This window comes from Kickxella alabastrina (genome assembly GCF_025024165.1).
Source record: "Kickxella alabastrina strain RSA 675 chromosome Unknown BX661scaffold_80, whole genome shotgun sequence".
NCBI lineage: Eukaryota > Fungi > Kickxellomycota > Kickxellomycetes > Kickxellales > Kickxellaceae > Kickxella > Kickxella alabastrina.
In genome coordinates, this window is record NW_026251551.1 from 6,350 (window position 1) to 27,242 (window position 20,893).

The following is a 20,893-nucleotide window of genomic DNA, read 5'->3' on the forward strand; positions in this document are numbered from 1 at the left end:
GCTTTTGACAAATGTATTAATTATCCACTAAGTATTCAATACGATATCACTGTGTATTGCCACCACTGCTACATCAAAGTTATTAATAAAATAAATATACACATACACATACACACACATACATAAATACAAGCGTAATTTTAATGAATAAAAGATCGGTTATATTAAAACTGTCAAGGCAGCCACACCAAATATAGTAAATATGGCGATATAAATGGACAAAGTCTTAGATTTCTTAGCTCCTGACGAGCTAGACTCAATTTCATTATTCTCATCGTTGCCCGAAAGTTTAGACCTAAAGGCAGCGTCCGTTTCGCCCACATACACCGTTTTATTGGCAATAGTAAAATTGTCCAGGTTTAGGCCAGCAACCGCAGCAATCCATGGTGCATAAGTGGTTAGGCGGACGTAAAATCCAGCGGATGCAGCACTGGCACATAAGCTAACAGAGTTATCTTTTGAGCTTACAAAGCTAGTTAAACCAAGAAGTGCAAAGCCAGCCGAGCCGTTGTCCACGGGTGTGAGAAGCGGGCCTCCACTATCGCCGTTGCAGGTTGACTTGCCAGCTGATCCGTCAGTACATATTAGGTACTCCCGGTTGTAGCCTCTTATGTAGTTGCTGCACATTGATATACTGCCAACCTGAAGGTTCACCTTCATAAGCGTATTGGCCTTTGTTTTGTTCAGCGGATCGGTGGCACCAAATCCTGCAGCCTCGAGCGGTGTGTCCAAGTAGTAGTCGCCCGTGTACAGCTTTACCTTGGCGGCTACCTCGTCAGAAACTGCGTTGGCGAGAATAAGCAACGCGACGTCATCATTCAAATCATTCAAAACAAATTTGGGATGCGGGATAATGCTCACGACCTCGTGACTAGGAATTGTTGTCGGATATTTTGGAGTTATGTGTGTGAATCGCACGTGCAGTTGGTCCGGTGTATGTAGGATAGTTTGCGTTGCGTAGATGCAGTGTGCTGCGGTTAGGACGACGTTGGGCGCAATTAGACTACCGGTGCAGTAGCTCGCGCCATATTCTGTGCTGATGATATTGACATATGCAATAAAATTGTACTCGTCGGCGGGTACTTGGGCGCCGCCAACAATGCGACCAATATTGCGCTTGGACAGAATCGGATCAGAGGGGATGCCAAAAACTGCTGTTGCTGCAAAAAGCAAAAAATAAAGCACACCGCGCATTGCTACTGTATCCTATAACAAATATATGTGGGTCGGCCGACTGCGACAAATAAATAGCATATAAACGTTATGACCAGATTTAAGAAAGAAAAAGGCTGTTGAAGAAAACCAGACTAAAAAGATATTATTAAACAAAATAAGACAGGAGAGGAAAAATAAAAAATAAAAAAGTATCCAGCAATTTCAGTCGAAGATCAGTCATTGACAAACTCTTTCACTTGAGATACAGAAAGAAGGCACGTCCACAAAGAAAAAATGCATTCCATTATGAGAATATTGATCGACCAGCTCCGCAGATCGACTTTAAAATAACAAGAATTATGAGAACCGCTAATTGCAAGAGCAGTACTGGTGGTTCCAATTCGAGCCGGACAAAGAAGAATATCACTTACAAATATGAAATATTTTAATAAAAATTGCAATTTAACTGGTTAACTGCAAGTAAAATTGCACATTCATGTCAATATTAGATTGGTAATAAATATAGCACAATTGGGACAAGCTATTGTTTAAAAGAGTGGCAGAGGCGGCCGCACCAAACACAGCAAGAATGGCAACACCAAAGGATATAAGCTCGAGACTGTCGGCTCTCAACAAGTTTTATTTTGAGTTGGACTTCACGCCACTGGCAGCCGAGGAGGCAAGGTCAAGGTTGGACTTGACCTGATCATCTTCCTCAACATCCGAAAGCTCCAATTCTGACTCTGACTTCTCAGCGCCAGTGTGCGCAGTTTTGTTGCTAATAATGAAGCCCTTGATATCAAGCTCACCAGCCTTGATAATCAAATCAATGTGTTTGGCCGCATGGGTGTAGAATTCAGAGAAACCGGCCTTAGCACAAATACCCTCCATGTTATTTTTGCCACAGCTTCTAAAGCTGACAATTCCAAGAATGGCAACACCATCCGAGCCAAATCCGCTGAATATCACATGTTTTTGATATGTGCATATGCAAAAATAGATATTGCGCATGTTTGCGCTCATTCAAGTTTTGGGCTTTAATATTTCAGTCGTGTGAGCTGAAAACATGTACGACATTCTAAATTTGTACAATATATAGTAAATTTATTTAAACCTAAAGCAAGTATGTCACGATTTTGTAATTATCGAGATTTATATGCAAGTCTATTTTCAGTTGCTCATTAATTTTTCTCACTCATTTTTAAATTAAAAATAGCTGCCTTTATTATTTTAAACTAGAATCGTTTGTGCATATGATGTATGCCTATGTCTATAATTAACATGCACCTGTACATACATGCATTCTTACACGCGCCTTTTATTGAATATAATTAAATTCCAGATAATTAATCCTGCTTACAAAGTATACCAATTATTAAAACGATAATATTAGAAAAAAGCAGTGATCATGCCAGCAACAACGCCCACGGACAGAAGACCAGAGGCAATGCAGCTGGTGCTTGCTGCGCTCGAGCTCTCCGAGGAATTGGATTTGCTACCGAAAGATGTGGGGTAGTTGTCCGAGGCCTCCCCACTATCCCCCGACAGCTCACCCTCATCCAACTCAACTTCAGTCTCAGTCTCAGTCTCGATGGACTCTCCATTTTCAATAACCTCAGTGTCATTCAGGGTGTCTCCAAACTTTTCTACCATAGCGCTGCGCACACCAGCAACAAAACCAATTAGCTCATGGACAATAGCAGTAATCTCGGTGGCAACCGTGTACTTTTGCAGAGCCGAAGCAAGCGAGCTGTACTCATCTACAATCTCTGTGGGGAATCCCTCAGTAGCATCAAGGAATACGGCGATTCTCGCGACCAATTGAGACGCAACCTTGGGGTCAGTTTCAGCATCCAGCGACGCCAGCAGCGAGGACATGACCTTCTCGTCGACCTCCTCCTGGTTGTCCTGGCCGTAAGCGGACATGGGCTTGGTCGCGGCAGCACCTATCTGGATGACAATTGGGTTAGTGCTGGACTTATTAAGGTCAAAAGCGCCGACAACGTTGTTGAGGATGATTCCAATGTCTGAGGGATAAGTCTCGCCACGGGGAACAAGGGGCTATGCATTGACAGCGACCAGGGTGACCAGGGCCAGAATGGTGATTGAGTGCTTGAACATTATATTATATAAATGATAATGGCGAAGAAAGTGTATGAATAAAATTTAAAATATTAAATGAGCGTACATTAAATAAAATTGTTAAAACAAAAGGTAAACAGGGGAGAGAAGCAAAAGGAGGGGTCTAAGCCCAGAAGATGGAAGTTTTCGTATTTTTCCATATTTAGGTGTAATTTCATTTGGAGCAAAAATACTATATTTCGTATAAAGGGATGGTGGCAATCCGATACACACAACAGTTTGATTTTTTTGCGGGGCATTTTGCTTCCGATAAAAAAATCAATACAATATTCCCCGCTTGGAATAGTCACAGAGTATTTGAGATCCACAAATTCGTGAGCGGAACGGAGCAATGAGTGTGCTTAATTGTGGCGAATATGATACAGCTGCGCACACGTGAAGAGGCTGATGGGATACTCTGCACAGTAGATCTCTGAATTATATTTCAAATGCAGAAAGATGGAATGGTGTCATTGAAATAAACAAATACACTGTAACAAATCTCCAACCACTGAGAAAACCTTGGGGATTGTGTTTAAACTTGCCTTTACATTTTGTTAAAATGTAAGAAATTAAGTGCACTTATTTGGCAGACTTAGCAACAGCAGCAGCCGGTTTCAAAGCCAAGGAATGCACCCTCTGCTGCGGCTACTAATTCCCCGCAGGAACTGCGCGAATTGCTTTATCCACATATCATGACAGTTATAGCCGTTAGTTATTTAACACAGGACAGGGGTTTGTCAAATGTGCAAGTGGATCTATGGATCTCCTTTCTCTGGGCGAGGTGTGGGCGCTTTTTTCCAGCGCATCAAATTACAGTTGCTTACCAGGTACATATTTTTTGTACTCGTATTTTTGTTACTGTGTATAATTGCCCACTATTTCTTTGCATTGGGTGGTGGCGCTGCAGAGATGGCGGATGAAAGGGGTGGTGGTTCTTCTGTCCAATTAAGGAGAGAACATGTAATGAGTAGCAACCCAGATAACTGTCAGTGCTTGTGAGTGTTGGTGGAGTAAAAAAAATAATTATGCAACACTTTCTGTTGCACGGTCTCAAATCTGGACCACTGGAACTATACTTGCAAACATGCTAGTTCTTGACGATGCAAAAACAATATTTGCTTTTGCAAATAGCTCAATCGATATATTTGTATTGCTTTTAATACTCTTCTGATAGAAAAACTAAAACCATTTGACAGATTGTATTGGCTGAGCCAATATTTCGGATGCATTCAAAAATAACTACTTAATAGACAATTTTAGGGATCCAATTTAAAAACATCCAAGGCATTAATTAACAGGGGACCTACGTTTTTCTGTCTATGGTGATTTACAATAAACTAAAATGGAAAAATCTTGGTGTTATTAGAAAGAAGTGAGCATAGTGAATAAACAAAAAATGCACGGACATTGGTGTTATGCGTGAAGACTTAAGTGGATTATTTGTTAGAAGAATAGGGACGTTGCTATTTGGCAATGTGTTTAAAAGAAAAGACTGAATATTTGTTCTTTAAGACAATCATTAGCAGCTGAATGCAGCATTTTTATTTTATATAAAGGAATGAGCACGCTCTCTAGTCAACATTACTTTTTCATTGCTAAAATTGCGCTTAAAGCTCGTTTATTATTTTTGCTGCCCAAAAATTTGCCTCTGCAGTCAACGGCCTCGTGCTTACTTTTTTGTATTACAAAAAAGAACTGAACAGTGCGTTGCTTTAGTCGAGCAAAAACTAGGGAGCTAAATTTCCTACAGCGTGTTATAAAAAGCTGATGTTTTTTCTTCTCCAAACCATATTCCTCTTCTCTTCTCTACACTGCACTATACTACACTAAACTACACATATTCCATCTCATTGAATTTTTATTACACATTTATTACTATTATTTGTTTGTTTTAGAGCCTCATTTACTATGTCTAAAAACAACATTAGCATTGTTTACAGAAAAACTGATGTCCCAAAATATAATAATAGCATGTCCATCGAAAGAACTAAAAATCTAACTTATGAGGGCGTCAGAAATTGGTTTAAAAGACAAAGAGGCAAACACGAAGATTATGGTGGTTATTTTTTGTACGTTGGTAATAAAGAGGTATCGGACTACACTGCTAAAGTAGACGAAACAGTTAAGCAAATAGACATCAAGAACGCTGCCGAAAAATATCCTACAGTAGATGAATTATAAGGCATGCGTGTGCCAATTAAATTGACATGTTTTCTGACAAGTGGTGCATTGATTGAAAACACTCGGCCACGTGTATCCAATGTGAATTCTATAACTTTGTAGAATCTCTTTTGTGTAGCCATTTTTCTGTGCATTTTTGAATAAAGGTCAATATCATATAAACATTGTACAAATTCAGCTTTAGAAATAGATTATTTAGTACATAGGCAACCCCATGGGCCAGTTTGCCACATCCTCAACCATTTGGCAGACGCGTTGAGCAAACGCAATACTCGTTTGGTAGCCATACCCCGAATGTCCATAGCAATGTACCACTGTAAAGTTGCTTCCAAAAACAGGGTCTGCACATGTTTGTGTCTCAAGACGCACCCCGCCCTCCCTCATTGGCCTGAACCCCACATTTTCTGAGATGATGCACCCTTTTAGCTCAGCTATACACTTGCTATCAGTTGCAGTGTTCCAATACGCGGAACTTCCAGGCAGCAGAGTGGGCTCCAAAAAAATGGCACGCTGTAAAATAAGATCTGTAGTACTGGGAACTGGCTGTGAATTCCAATCGCCGTCCTCGGCTGTCCCACCCAGAACCACAGTGCCGTCGCCACGTGGAATCACATAACTAAACTGCTTTCCCAAGCGCGTAATCGTGTGCTTAATAGATGGTGCGTAGACGACTACTGTTTGTCCGCGAATGGGGTGCATATTTGAGTCTTTGACTCCAGCAAGGTTGCGGCTGCCAAGGCCTGTGCAATTGACCACAATTGTTGTGTTGACTGGTTGGCCGCTTGGGTTGTTGCTGACAACTCGAAGAGCATCTGCAATGTGGTCAATACAACGCCGAACTATTGTTCCACCACTGGCTTCAAATTTGGTTTTCAAATACACCAAATATTTGGGGACATCAATCAAAAGCGTTGTGTACTCCAAGCCGTAGCTGATACCCTCTGGCAACTCAGCAGCAGAAAGCTCTCTAGCATCTTCGACCAGTGTGATGTACCAGGGCGTCATGCCAGATGCAACCTCAAATATGTCTGTGCCCCGCGCCTTGGATATTCCTGACTGGGGTTCCGAAACAGCCAAAGACATCATTTCGTTGTAGGTTTGGATTTCAATTTGCTGCAAGACTGTGTCCTCGTTGCTCGACCATGCGCGCCAGTGTGCGCCAGCCCATGGAGATGCCCAGCTTGTTGACTGCATGTCGCCCGATGAAAGCGACCCGGGAGTGTGCTCTGCGACAATGGTTACATTGAACTTACCGGTGCTTTGGATCTTATTGGCTGTGGTGAGCCCGATGACGCCTGAACCAACAACGACTACTTGCTGCTTGGGCATTTTGTTTATGTGCTTTAAAAATAAAAAATTCACTAAAAAGGAAAGTTGAAGAGTAATTAAAATAGTGATACAAATTGTAATTTTTAACACCTGTATCGATATGTCATTTGAAAAATAAAAATAGAGCAACGTGTGTTCATCAAAGTTTGAATAGGAAAGGCTGAAAATAAGGGTTAGGGTAATTTCAGCATTGAAGGCAACAGAATGTTTGATTGCTAATATTCAAGCCCGACCCACATGAAATTTGCAAGTAAAATCAATTAAACAATGCGTGGTTGTCTGAATGCGGGGGGTTTAAATATTTCTCATTGCAACTGTTCAATTAAAATGCAAATTTAAAAAACAGCTTACGAAACAAGCGAATACCAACGTTATCTTAATTGTTGGAATCAACAGTTTGTTTTGGCTCAGTAAAACCAGTAAAAAAAGCAAAATTTGACAATGAACTGATGATGCTCCAAAAACACAGCGCTGGTGGAATAATTTCTAAACAGCCAAGTGCTTCCACAAATATTTCTAAAGTATCTTCTCTTTAGAATATTTAAAAAGAACAAATGTTTTGTTTGTTTTTGTCCGTAAGTCCAATCTAATGCACAGTTGCTCATCACGACATTTTGAAAATAAAAATATTTCTAAAACATGTTCCTTTTCTCGCTTGGCACCTTGTTTTTTGTTTCTAAATATCTCATATTTTACAGCATCGAGCGTGTTTTATTGTCACATAAAGGCAACTTTGTCTGATTTGCGTTCTATTTATTTCTTCCATTTTACACACATCCCCAAGGTACCCCACCGGTGAGTTGTATGCATATATATTGCTTTATTTATTATTTTGGAAATCATGATTGACCTTGTGTCGGTGCATATGTGCGTCCTTTGGTTTTTTTTCAAAGGTTTTGTGTCGAAGCTCACTATTTATTTGTTTACTTGTCTGAAAATGTATGTACATAAAATAACATGCTGTTTGTTGCCTTGTTTTGGCTGCAAAATTCGCACATACCAACTTTTTTCTTTCTCGGAATAGTGGAAACAAGCAAAAGGCAGCCAAAAGTTTTTTTTTGCAAAACAAGGTTTCATATATAAATGGAACCCTGTCGCTTGCCGCTCGTCTTTTTTGACACCTTCATTTATTATATTTGCGCGTATTTTTACTATTATTTTTATATTACCTCTAATACTTTAAACCATGGCATTCAAGACCATTTCTGTCCTGGCCTTCTCCGCCCTCGCTGCTCTCAGCACCGTATTTGCGGTTCCTCAAGATATCGACAACCCTCTCCCTACCGATATTAACGCCCTGCTTTCACAGGCAAACATTGACTTGACCTCTGGAATGGCAGAGGCTGCATCCTTGTTTAACGACCCGGCTTTCCAGGCTTCCATAAGCAACGCTGCTCTGTCTTTTAGCGAGTTTGCGGAGAAAAACCCGGCTGCAATTTCTGCCATTTTTGCTAGCCTGTCTGCTCAGTTTGGAATTTCTGCCGACAATAAGGACAAGGACAACGAGGATGAGCACGACCATGACCATGGTCATGAGTCTGTTGACGATAAGGATATTTCTAGCAATGATCACGACCACGACCATAATCATGACGACACGTCAAGCTCCTCTGGTGCCCCCAGCACTAAGCCCCTTGCCGGCATGGTTGTTGCTGCTGGTCTGGCCGCTTGCGCCGCTTTTTTTTAATACATTGATACAGCCGTGCAATTCTGATGAATTTAAATTTAATTGATGAATGCAATTTAGTTAGAGCGCAAGCTCAGTTTTTTTACTGGAGGTGCGTAGTTTGGTAAAAACAATTACACGCATTTATTTTATGTTATATTTACAAGATGCACTCATAGACTTCATATATGGCTTCAGTTTACATTACAGTTAAAACATGCAAGGAAACAAAGTTGCAAAGGTATTTATTAAACATCATGTCAAAAATGGTAGAGCGACATACTTATTAAATACTTTAGAATCCAATTTTAAATTAGCCCGGTTCTTTTGAGTTGCATGAATACAAAAATAAAAAACGTATTGTTTTTTGGTTGACAAACACAATGAAAGCATGCATTGTTTAGCATATTTGTGTACAAACAATTACAAATTTAATATTGAGGCTTGAAGGCCATACTGAATTGTACAGAATAGGTTGTGTATGGTATATTGGCTTTATTGGCATATTGTAAGATTAAACGATTGTGTAAACAATTTGTTTTTATTCTGGACAAAATACAAGATTATAATCTGTAGACTTTTCACAAAAGCAGGGAATGAATGACAAAATAAAAATATTGGTTTAATATTAAAAATGACACACTAGTAATGTAATTTGGCACAGGTTCTGTGCAAATCCAAGTTTGATAACAAAGTGAGCAAAGCGTCTGCTATTTCTTATATATCTTTGATCTCAACAGTGAAGTTACCATATTTGGACATCAACATTTCTGTTTTTACAACACAGTATTCATTTCTTTCTGGGCATAAAAAACAAAAACAAAAAAGGGGAAGAGATAGTGATGAATGAAATAATGGATGAATGGGTATATTTACGAGGCTGAAGTAAAATGTCAAATTCTAGTCAGTTCTATATCAAGCCTGGAAAAACAGACTAAAAATATAAAAACAAGCAATATTCTTTTTCATTTCCCGAGACGCGCGTTATATTATTTTTATTTTTTGACTCCCCTCCTTATTTTTTCTTTTGCACTTTATAAAATTTCATTTTGTATAGTCCTCAAAACTCACAATATAGCCAGAATATCTCTATTATTTAACAAGCCAACAAATTGATTTATAATGCAGCTTTCTGTTATTGCATATATGTTTGCTGCCTGTGCCTACGCCCAAGGTCCTACATTTGATGTCTCGGCTCTCCAACTTGGCGCAGCTGCTGATCCCGGGGTTTCAGCATTAGCGGCCATCGGTGACCCCACTCCAAACGCCGTGGTTACTGATTTGCCGCCCCTGGCACAACCATCTTCACTGGACGCGGCCAGCATTATTGCCAATGTTCTTGCCTCAGCAAACGCCACCGCGATAGTTGCTTCGGTGGATGCAGTCAACGGAGTCGGCTTGGTAAATGAATCTGTAGCCAATGCCCTGAAACCTGTTTCCAGCGCAAATGCACCAGAGTTTCCCAATGTCGATGAGATTAACAGCTTTGTTCAAAGCTTACAGGACACTATTTTTAAAAACACGCCGCTGGGAAATCTTGAAACAGAGTTCAGCATTGTGGAAGCCAACGAGTGGTCAACCGAACTTCACACGCAATGGTCAACTGGGCTTCACACGCAGTGGCCAGAGAACCACAAGGAGAGCGGTGCTTCTATTATTAGCGATGCCGACTATGACGATGAAAACTCGTGGGAGCTGGGCATTGACTCGGATGATGCCGAATTGTACAGTGGAAAATGGTCTTCAAGCAAAATGAAGAGCTCAAAGGAATCATCGTGGGACAGCGATGATGAATTTAATTCCGTTTCAGCACGTAAATCAACTTCTGGGTCGGCAGGAATTCTGAACATGAATATTCTCATGCATGCTGTTGGAGTTGTAGGGGGTGCACTTATTATCTTTTGAATAAACAAGCCACTACACTTGTGAGCTTTTATCATATTATAATATCTTAATAATACCCCTCTTTTGGATTCAGTAAACAAAGAGTGCATGTGCATGATGGGAAATTCAATATTTCGGCCAATTTGGTTTTTTCTAGTGAGCCTTTTTGTAAATACTTGTTAACTGTGAGATTTATTAATGCTATGGCCATATTTAATTTTAAAATTATTATTTCAATGTAATTAAGCTAGACTTGTAGATCTATGTGTATTAGCGATAACAAAAATTTTTGACACCAATTCATTTGTTTACTGTGAGTGACTGGAAAAGTAGACAAAAAGACAAATTTACTGTGATTCGCTTGATTTTTAGTTTTATAAGTGGGGGGAGCGGAGGGATATTTTGAAGTATAATTAAAAACTGCAAATGTCTACTTTTTTCTCTGCAGCACAAAAGACAAGCCACGGATTCCGTATTTTGTTGACAAATTTCTGGATTGAACAAAAAAGAACAATGGACAAAAAATTATGTTGACATGTTTTTTTACATGGATGGGAGAATAATCAAAGATATTGTTTTGCTTGTTTGAACAAATGAATGAGTCCTATGAACAGAAAAAAAGATTTTTTTTATATATTTTCTCCATATGCTGAATAAATTATTTGCTCTTTTTATCCAAAAAAAATTTATTACACACATATATACCAACTTGCACATTTATTTTTTGTATTACATAATTATGCGTAGTTCCATTCCCCTAGTACTTTTTGGTATATCCCTAGTCATTGGTCAAAATGATAAAGCTTTTGAGTCGTTTATGAGCAACCTGTCATATAACTGGCAAAATGAATTCCCAGATCTTAGATACCAGGTCGCCAGGCTGCAGCAAGATGACCCCGCAAAATACAATGAGCTAGTTGCACAGCTGGGACTTAAAGCAGGCTCGCAGATAAGCATTCCCTCGCAGTTCAACTACGCCTGGGCCAGCCAGTTTGTCATGGCCGCCGGAGTTTACAAGCCGACTGCAAACCAGGAGGCTAACCCACAGGAGGCAAAACCTACGGGAAATACGGATAAAACCGACGGTGATTCGTTTCAGAGCGCGTTAGGAATGCTTACAGGGTTTGATCAGACAAACATGGCCACAAAAACCAACAGCAACAACAAGGATGACCATAACAACGAGGGGGAATTGAGTGGCGTGGTAATTGTAAATGAAGAAGATAAATCCAGGACCTCGACATCCACAACACCTACGCGTTCAAGCTCTACCAGGTCTACAGGACCTACAAGCAAATCCAGCGACATTAACAATGATGACGACGACGACAACAATAAAGACAGCAAGGCGTCGCAGCAATTTGGCAACCCGATAGTTGGGAGCATTAACAAAGATAATGTGCAAATTATACCCAGCGGCCAAGGATACAATGGAGCCCAGAACCTCATCCCATCGATTCCCCTTCTTGTCATTCTGTCATTTTTCTAAACCGCGCAAGAGATTAGTTTAATTTACGATATGATATATGTTACAATAGAGTATAATCAAAGAGAATATTTATTTCTTCCAAGGAGAGCAATTCCTAGCTGCCTGACAGCCGCTCTTTTTATATGCTCTCCTTATGATATAAATAAACTAATAGAAACTCATCAGCACTGCTCTGATTGCCACGTGCGTAATCAATTAGTCTCAGTAAGGCAACGCGCAACAGCATGTGTCTCAACTGTGACATATATGATATGGTATATTTTTTTAAATAGTTTTGATGTTTAACCATAGCAAAACTAATTCAGTTTAATTAATAAATGTTTACATTCTTGTAAAGCTCCTTTTATCCTTTCGTAAATATTTGGTTGTATATTTGTCTTGTACGCCCTTTTTTAATATATTTCGACGACAAAAAAGCGGATGCTTGTGATTTTACCTCACACTCTCTGTTGTTCTCACGTGTACCAGCACTACTTACTCGCGTGTTATATGTAGAAATAATGGAAAGAAATAAATGTGAAGTATTGACTGCACATTTCATTTGAATTTTCTTTTAACCTTTCTGGACAATATAAAAAGGGCTAGAAGGTGCTGCCGATTCTTGGCACTTTAAAAAGTTGTCACGATAAAAACTGAAAAACAAGCAGAAAAATAATAGTAGTGCATAAAAACCCACGACATTGGGAACGTTCATTGAGCGGCTCCATATTTTCCTTTCTTGCTTGTTTTTGCTTTAAATTAAATTACACTTTTCTTTATATTCATTAAACTGTTTTACATATATATTTTATTTGAATATTCAACTCACCATGTTCACAGTCGACGTTACACTGACCAATACCACTTCAAAAATACTCACAAACAAGGAGGGTGACACGTTTGTCAGAGGCAAAGTACACATCGAAAACACAAAAAACATAGGTATCAGCAGAATTGTTGTCAATCTGGAGTGCACCGAAATTATCGATACCGACGATAGCAAACCAGAAAGCAAAAAAAAGCGTACACCGCCAAAAATAAACACACAGATATGTGTATGTTGGACTATAAAAAGCATGGAAGAACTGAAAGCTCGACTCAGCGGCAACGTATATTTTTTACCAAACATTCTGCCCCCCGGTGAGCACAATTACTTTTTTTCCATACCCTTATCCAAAGAATTGGACCCTACAGTAGAGACAAATTCTTACAGTATAAAATACGAGCTGAAGACACGGCTGGTGTACCCATCCTTGTTCAAGCCCGATACTGTTGTGACGACGCCCGTTGAGTTAATCCAGATTCCAAAGACACTGGATTTGCATGCAAATGATCAGCTTTTGCTTAATACGCCGGTTCCGAGAATCCGCAAGTTGAAGACATTTCAGCTGGATAAAGTGCCGCTGGGACATTCCGCTCGCTTAAGACCAGACAATATTGAACGGAGCAAACCCTTTGTTTTGCACCACCTGTGGGACAACAGCCTAAGCTTGCGTCTAAGATTGCCCAAGGGCCGGCTATTCCCCGATGGCTCACAGCCGCTGGTAGATATTGAGGCGGTGGCTATTAGTAGCGAGTACAGGCTAACCGGAATAACACTAGTTTTAGAGGAGGTATCCATTATGAATAAACTATCAGCCGCTGAAGTTGCCAGGCAAAAATTGGAACCCAGCTCTATTCATTTGCCGGAAACCGCCGGGGAAAACGCTGTAACCCAAGTTAAAGAACTCAGTCGCTCATACTTTAAACCAAACAATTCTGGTATACAGGAGACAATTGCAACCAAAATGTCTCTTGACGTTCTTCATGCCAGTATACATACAAGTCATCCGGATTTTGGAAATTCTCATTTTCGTCTAATGCACCGGATAAACTACAAGTTGCATTATGAAAAGGTGTGCCCTAAGGATATCCTTGTGCCTTTAATTTATCCTGTGTCTGTGGATGCAAGAGTCAAAGTGGTTGCCAGTGTGCATCGCAAATTAAACCAAGCCAATATTGTACAGCGCGATAGACTGTTTGGAACTGGCAAGGTTAGTGGTAGCGTGGCTGTGGTTGTGGCTCCTGATGCTGTATGTAAACTGTGGGGGATTCGGAACCTGGAGCAGGACATTGTGAGCGAGGCACCGGCGTATGTGGCCAATTTAATGGATGATTTCGAGTCGGTAGGGAGTAGTTCTAATTCTGGAGGCATAATGATTCCTTCCATGATGCCTATGCCAATGGGCATGAGCGCAGAGAATACACAGGTGCAGTATCCGCCAGTGCATGGAATGAACATGCCAATGCCACCAGCTCACCACCAGGAGCAGCCAATACAGACCTCGCTTGAAAGCTACCCTCCCACTGCGCCAGTCAACAGCATTGTTTCAGCTTTTAACTTAAATCATACTTCTGTTGCTACTAATTCCGCCGTAGATACACCGGCGCCAAGTGATTCGCAGACTTTAAGCAGAACCACAGGATTTACTCCTACGCCGTCGCCATCTGCGCAGCAGCAAATTCAATTGTTCCAGGAGCAACAGCAAATCCAGCAACTACAGTTCCTCCAGCAGCTTCACGAGCAATACAGCCAGCCCATCAGTTTAACCTCCTGTGCTCCGACTCCCAATCCTGCATTTCAATCTTCAGCTCCAGCTTCATTTCCATTGCCAAGTCATACAGCCATTGATAACCTCCCATTTAATTTATCTATCGCGACACACACACATCCCAGATCAAATGAGGAAGAATGGCTTATTCCTAGCGGAACCCCCAGTGAGTTTTCACCTCCGCCTGTAAGCAATAGTAGTGGCCAGCCACCTGAAGAGCAATCTTCAATCACAGCCACATATAATGATCCAGTTTCTATAAGTATGGCTGTATATATGTCAGAGGAAGTAGCGGCGGAGCTTCGAAATTTGGACATTGGTTTTGATGATATTAATGTTGGTGGGGAGGGGAGCAATTGGTCGATGGATTGCTTATCTCCCGCTTGCGCCACCGCCCCCAAACGCAGTACTGGGTTAGGATTGAGTGGGTTGATATCGGGTGCAAGGTCGTTGTTAACGCCGAGAACTCAAAGATTGGCCGCGGGTAATGATGAAGTCCAGGTTGTGGCGGTACAGGCTGAGGTTGCTTTGAGTAATAATGCCCAGGGGCCAGCTGAGCACATCCAATCCAGCACACTATCCTCCCAAACCTTGCCATCGTTTATTTTCGATGAAGGCGCGTTGCCGCCGGATTACGATGCCAGAGTGCAACAGCCGCCACTGTACCGTCCCCGCGAAAGCAACAGATCGCCCCGCCGCTAAGTAAGAAAAGGCAATAATACCAATTTCCCCATCACATATGCAATATATTCCAAATAAATATCTATTGTTTTATTAAACGAAAACGCCCTTTCTCGTCATCGGCTCATACAAAGCAATGAAGCCAAGCAGTCCACACAGAAACACAGCCCACACAGCAACCCTCCTCCAGCCCATATACTCCCCGATTCTCCCAAGATCCGGCACCCCCATGATGTTGCAAAATACATGAGCGCACACAGGACCAGCAACACTCCCTGTTTTAATAAACAAGCTGGCGGCAAACCACCCAAACACCGTTGTATAAGCGATCTGGAACAAGGTCCGCAGCCACACACCGCTGGACTGGCGGTGCGCCCAGGCATGGTGCACGTGGGCGATCCCAAAAACCAGCGGCGACAAAAACACTGTTTTATTCGTCGACACACCGGGAGACACGGCCCATAGAGAGACGACGCAGGTGCGGAAGACCAGCTCCTCGGTTACGGGGCCCACGACGTAGTTGCGCAGCAACTGTGGGCTGGACCAAAGGTCGCGTGAGACCAGCGCCCAGAGCCGCTTCCACGAAATCGCGCCGCGGCCCTGCGCTGCAGCATCCAGATAGTCCAGCATTAGCGGGCCGAGGTAGATCACGCAACAGAGAACCATGGCCACAACAACCGACCCTGCAACCTGCGCATACCCAAGCCCCATACTCCTAACAGCGTCCACCTGCCATGCACGCAGCTGCACCCCGGCTATCCCCAGGCACAGCATTGTGGCGAGCAGCGCCCCGAGTGTCCGCTGCTTGATTACTTGCGGGTGGTCTCGGTCGTGGATCGACACGGCGGGCGCGGCGTTGTTTGACAAAGAGGATGCGCGTAGCGCTGTGAGGAAGTAGATGCTGCCGACGTAGAGTGCGCTGAAGAGAAGCGAGTGCGTGAGCGCAACGGTGAAGTGCGGCGTAGCCAGCCACGCGAGCAGCGCGCCAAAAGAGATAGCTGCCATGGATTTTGGGGCGGGATTGGTCAAATTAAAAGGGTGTAAATGCGAATTGAATTGAAGAGAAAGAAAAGAAAGAAATTCGAAAAGCAAATTCAATTTATATTTTGGTTTTTTTCACTCCCCACAAAGAAGCGATGTTTTGCCCTTTAGTCGTCCTCGTCCCAGTTGCCCTGCTGCTGCTTGGGCAGCTTGGGCCCGCCGGCGGTCTTCGCCATGACGATCTGGTCGACCTGCAGAACAGTCAGCGCGGCCTGCGTGGCGTACGTCAGGCCCCACGACTTGACGGCCAGCGGGTCCAGGATGCCCTGCGCCAGGGCGTCGACCAGCCGCGGCTCGTGGTCGCAGTCAACGTCGACGCCGATGCTGGGGCCGATCAGCGCGCCGGCCACCGTGGTCTTCGCCTTGGCGTGGTGCGCGGCAATCAGCTTGGCCACCAGCGCCGTGCTGTCGACGCCGGCATTGTCGCCCATGGTGCGCGCAAACACCTCGAGCGCCTGTGCAAAGGCCTTCATCGCGTGCTGGTTGATGCCGGCCGTGCGGTCGGCCGCATCCTGCACCAGCCGCGCCAGCTCCATCTCGGCTGCGCACCCGCCCGGCACCAGCCGTGGGTCCTTGGTCAGCGCCTTAACAACGTTGACGCCATCGTCGACCGCGCGCTCGGCGTCGTCCAGTGCGTTCAGCGTGGCGCCGCGCAGCACCACAGTGACCAGCGGCGACCGCTGGATGCGGTCCGCAAAGGCCGGCCGCTCGGCAGCGACCCCGCTGGCTGCCAGCTCCTCAGCCGTCCACTGGCGCACAACCGTGACGCGGTCGCCGCCGATCTCAGTCGTGCGGATCTCGTCGCAGTAGCCCATCTCCTCGGGCGTCGGCACGCCCAGCCGCGCCAGCGGGTTGGCGCCCAGCACGCGGCATACGCGCCGCAGCTCGAACTTGGACGGCACCTTGAGCGCCACAATGCCGTAGCGGTTGAAGTAGTGGACGGCCAAGTCACCGACGCCCGACCCACACACCACAGCGGCGATTCCGGCCGCGTGCAGCTCGGCGACGCCGCAGCCATCTGCGCCTCCTCGCCGCGCGTGTAGTCCAGCATCTCGCCGGCCGTGTGCAGCAGCACCGTGCCCTTGGTCTCGGTCTGGCCAACATCGACCGGGCAGGCGAACACCGCCACCTTGGCGAACCGCGCGCGCTGCGCCGCCGTCTCAGGCGCCCTCGGGAACACCATGCCGTGCTCGACGCGGCTCTGTGCCAGCGAGCCGCCCAGCACCTTGACGACGCGCACGTTGTCGACATTGAACCGGCTAGCGTCGCCGCGCGGCATCGTCGCCACCACGGCCTCGGCCACCAGCTTCCCGAGCACGTCCTCCTGCCCATACTGCTTCGATGCAATCGCCGACCGAACGGCCTTGAGCACCTGCGCCGGGTCCGTCCACTCGCGCACCTCCTCGGCCGCCAGCGCTTCCAGCGCGCGCAGCGCCTCCTTCAGCGCCAGCTCGTACCACGCGCGATCTCCGACGGGTGCAGCCCCATGCGCAGCAGCGACTCGGCGCGCTGCAGCAGCTCGCTGGCGAAGATGATCACGTAGTTTGTGCCGTCGCCGGCCTCCGCCTCCTGCTGCTGGCTGGCCATCACCAGAAGCTTGGCCGCTGGGTGTACCACCTCGAGCTCGCGGATGATTGTCGCCGCGTCGTTCGTCACAAACAGCTTCTCCAGGTGGTTGACCACCATCTTGTTGCGCCCGTTGGGCCCGAACGATGTGCGCGTGATTTCGCTCATCTCCTTGGTCGCCTGGATGTTGCGGAATATGACTTCCTCGAGACCTTGCAGGTTCTTATACCCCTCCTTGAAGAGCTGGGGGCCGTTTGACTGGGGAACGCGGAGAGCCATCTTTTTAAAATTAGATTGGAATAAAAAAGGGTGTGTGTGTGAGTGGAAAATTAAAATAAAAGAGGTTAAATTTAACTTGCTAAAAAACAAGTCCAAGAAAAATATCAGTACTTTGCGTAAATGTTAGTAGGCGCATACATAAAAAGAACAACTTGGAAGCCAGCAGACGGAAAAAAACACGAAATGATCCGCTTGATCCGATTACCAGCCCGGTCTTGTGGCTGATCTGATCCGAACCACAGTATATTTCGTCATCTCTTTATTTCTTCTTTTTCTTGTTCTCCCTCCCCGCATATAGTTACTTTTATTTAAAAGGCAGTATGTAAAATACAGTAACCATTGCTTTTTCTTGGTAGAATGAAACTGTCCAAATGTTTGTTTACATTTTCAATTTCTTTACGTCTTTTCTATACCACTTTGCGGCTTTTCTCCTCATGGTGCAGTAAAAAAAAACAAATAAAAAATTCGTAATCGCTGGAATATGCTAAAAATCTAAAAAAAATTGTTTGGAAATGAAATATATAAATACCTACCGGTCCGATTCCACCCCCTCCCACGCAACGTAAGGCAACCAAATAAATAAACATAAATAACTTTTAGTCAACCTTATTCAAACCAACTTAATTTACTTATTTTTAATGCCCCAATAACACTCATATATTCTAACGCTCTTCTTATTTCCGATCATATCATAGAATCTCAAATACATTTCCTCTACCATGCGCTATCACCCTCTCCTCGACACCGCTCCTAGCAGCATCGCCTCAACCATTCTTATTCTCCTTGGCAGCTTCCTCAGCCTCCTTGGCTGCTCATTCATCCTCTACAAGCTTTACAAGCTCAAATACCAGGATCTGTTCTCCTACTGGCACACCCGCCATTACCTTATTTGCATCCTCGCTGTTACCAACCTCATAATGGCATTGACTGCATTGGTGTCCGCTGGATTTTACCTGGTCTTTGGCCAATTGGCATCAAAGGCCGGGTGCACAATAAGTGGGATGGTCGAGTTCTGGTCACAGCAGGTAAGAAAGAGTAATAATAATAATAATATGGACAAACAAGAGTTGAAATTTGTAAAAATTTTAATTACTGCAAAAATCAACTCATTTTTCTCATCATATTTCTTTTCTTCTTTTTCCCGTAGGCTGTCGAGATCTCCACAATCATCATCGCACTCGCAGCCTTTGCTTCAGTGCACCACAGCAACCAATGGATGCGGCACCGGCACTGGATCCAAACCAACATTGCACCGATATTTGGTCTTATTCTCTTCCTCCCACTAGTCACCACAGTGGCATCGCAGATCATCTGGCGTTTCCGCTCGTCCGAGTTCGCCTACTGCTGGATCCCGCGCTTCTCTCTTCACGCCCGCTGGCTCGCCACCGACGGCTGGCGCACACTCACCATCCTGGGCCTCATATGCGCCTATGTAAATTGGCCCGCACTTTAAGCAACAGGCGCAATGGGCGCCCAAAGCTAAAGATCTCGTGGCCGCTCGGCTCGCCTGGCGAGAAGGATCGGGGAAGGGGCGAGTGCATTGATAGTGCCGGCGCGTCAAGAGTTGCTGGTGATAAGAATGACCAAAGGGGGCTATTCAGCCAGTCAATGTTCAACATGCATCGGTGGGCGAGATCCGTTGTTTCGAGGCATCCCGAGGACAGCAGCACCGCGCGGCAGCAGCATGAGGAGGAGGCAGGTATCCGCCAAATGAGCAGCAGAAGCACTGGTGGCGGCGGGTTCTCGCGCACATATGAGCAGTTCAAGCGGTCGCTAGGCAGCACTTTCACGCGGCACATCCACACGGACATTCCCAGCCCAACCATCCCGCCGAGCATCTTTGATTCGATCGGCAGCAAACCAGCCACAAGCAGAGGCCATCCGGCAGCCTCTACGTGCAACTTTTGCTCATCTTCAGGTCCTTCATTGTGCCGGTCGCGCAAGGAGTCCACCACAACAGCGGCTGGTGGCGAGCGCGGTCTGCGCCACTGGTACTCTGCACTCTCCCACCTCCTACTCCACAACCACAACCACCACCAGCATGAGCAGCAGGGGCCCGGTAGACCGTCGGTGCCCCGTCCGTATGCTCTGCGCCGGTCGCACACTGCGCCAGTGCAGACTGCCGACGAAATGGGCTTTTCCGCTCGCAGCCCGCAGGTTGATTCGCCGATCTACCCCGGATCAACCGTCATGGAGTCTCCCGGCGTGTTCCCCAGCGCAGACTACAACTCCAAACATCACCAGCAGAACAATCTTACTTTGTGTCCGACTGATCCACGCGACCAAGTGCCGCGCATTCTCCAGCCCAAAACCCACCACCTTGCGCGGGCAGGCGCCCCCAACCACCACCATTACTTGTCGGACAAGATCCAGGAGATGTTCGGCTCGGCGACGCTCGAGGTGCCGACGCCGGCCATCCACCGCGTCAGCATCCACCGCCACCAGCCCTCTGCAGTGCAGGCTGCCGAAGGCGAAGGGTACTGGGCGGAAACTGTCGAAAAGTACCGCTCTGACAGATCCCCCACTAGCACCTCCTCGTCTGCACCCAACCCGGCTCTGTTCCCCAGTGTTTCCCGGCTTTACGTCTACCCGCTCGCCTACATTATCCTCTGGCTGCCATCCATTGTTTATTATATTATGTCTACGTACATCTACTACCAGGCATTCCAGGCGCCAGAGCTCGATAATCACACCGGTGGGCTGGTGCTGGGCAAGAGGGAGATGGTGAGCTTTGGCGAGTTGCCTGGGAAGTGGTCCGAGGGGAATATGAGCAGGGCATGGCCGTATTTGGCCCATGCCACCAAGGGCGTCAGGGGCAGCCAGGCACTTGGATGGCTAGCTGTTGTCCAGGCGCTGCATATGCTTGGCGGCCTTGTTAATGCGATTTTGTTTTGGATTACTGAGCAAGATTAAATAAATGAAACTGTT

The 20,893-nt window shown here is 45.1% G+C and overlaps 2 protein-coding genes across 2 annotated transcripts; both read right to left on the reverse strand.

The window, feature by feature from the left end:
• Positions 1–1,794: 1,794 nt before the first annotated feature.
• On the reverse strand, positions 1,795–2,166 carry BX661DRAFT_174167 (uncharacterized protein; the record flags this gene model as incomplete). The annotated part of the gene is made up of 1 exon (XM_051533902.1): positions 1,795–2,166. One exon carries the CDS (start codon positions 2,164–2,166, stop codon positions 1,795–1,797), a length of 372 nt encoding a protein of 123 aa, XP_051388489.1.
• Positions 2,167–12,510: 10,344 nt separating this feature from the next.
• On the reverse strand, positions 12,511–12,957 carry BX661DRAFT_190654 (uncharacterized protein). The gene is made up of 2 exons (XM_051537649.1): positions 12,637–12,957; positions 12,511–12,597 (listed from the first exon to the last, which is right to left on the reverse strand). The coding sequence occupies exons 1-2, from the start codon at positions 12,883–12,885 to the stop codon at positions 12,562–12,564; spliced, it is 285 nt and encodes a 94-aa protein (XP_051388490.1). The 5' UTR covers positions 12,886–12,957; the 3' UTR covers positions 12,511–12,561.
• Positions 12,958–20,893: the final 7,936 nt, after the last annotated feature.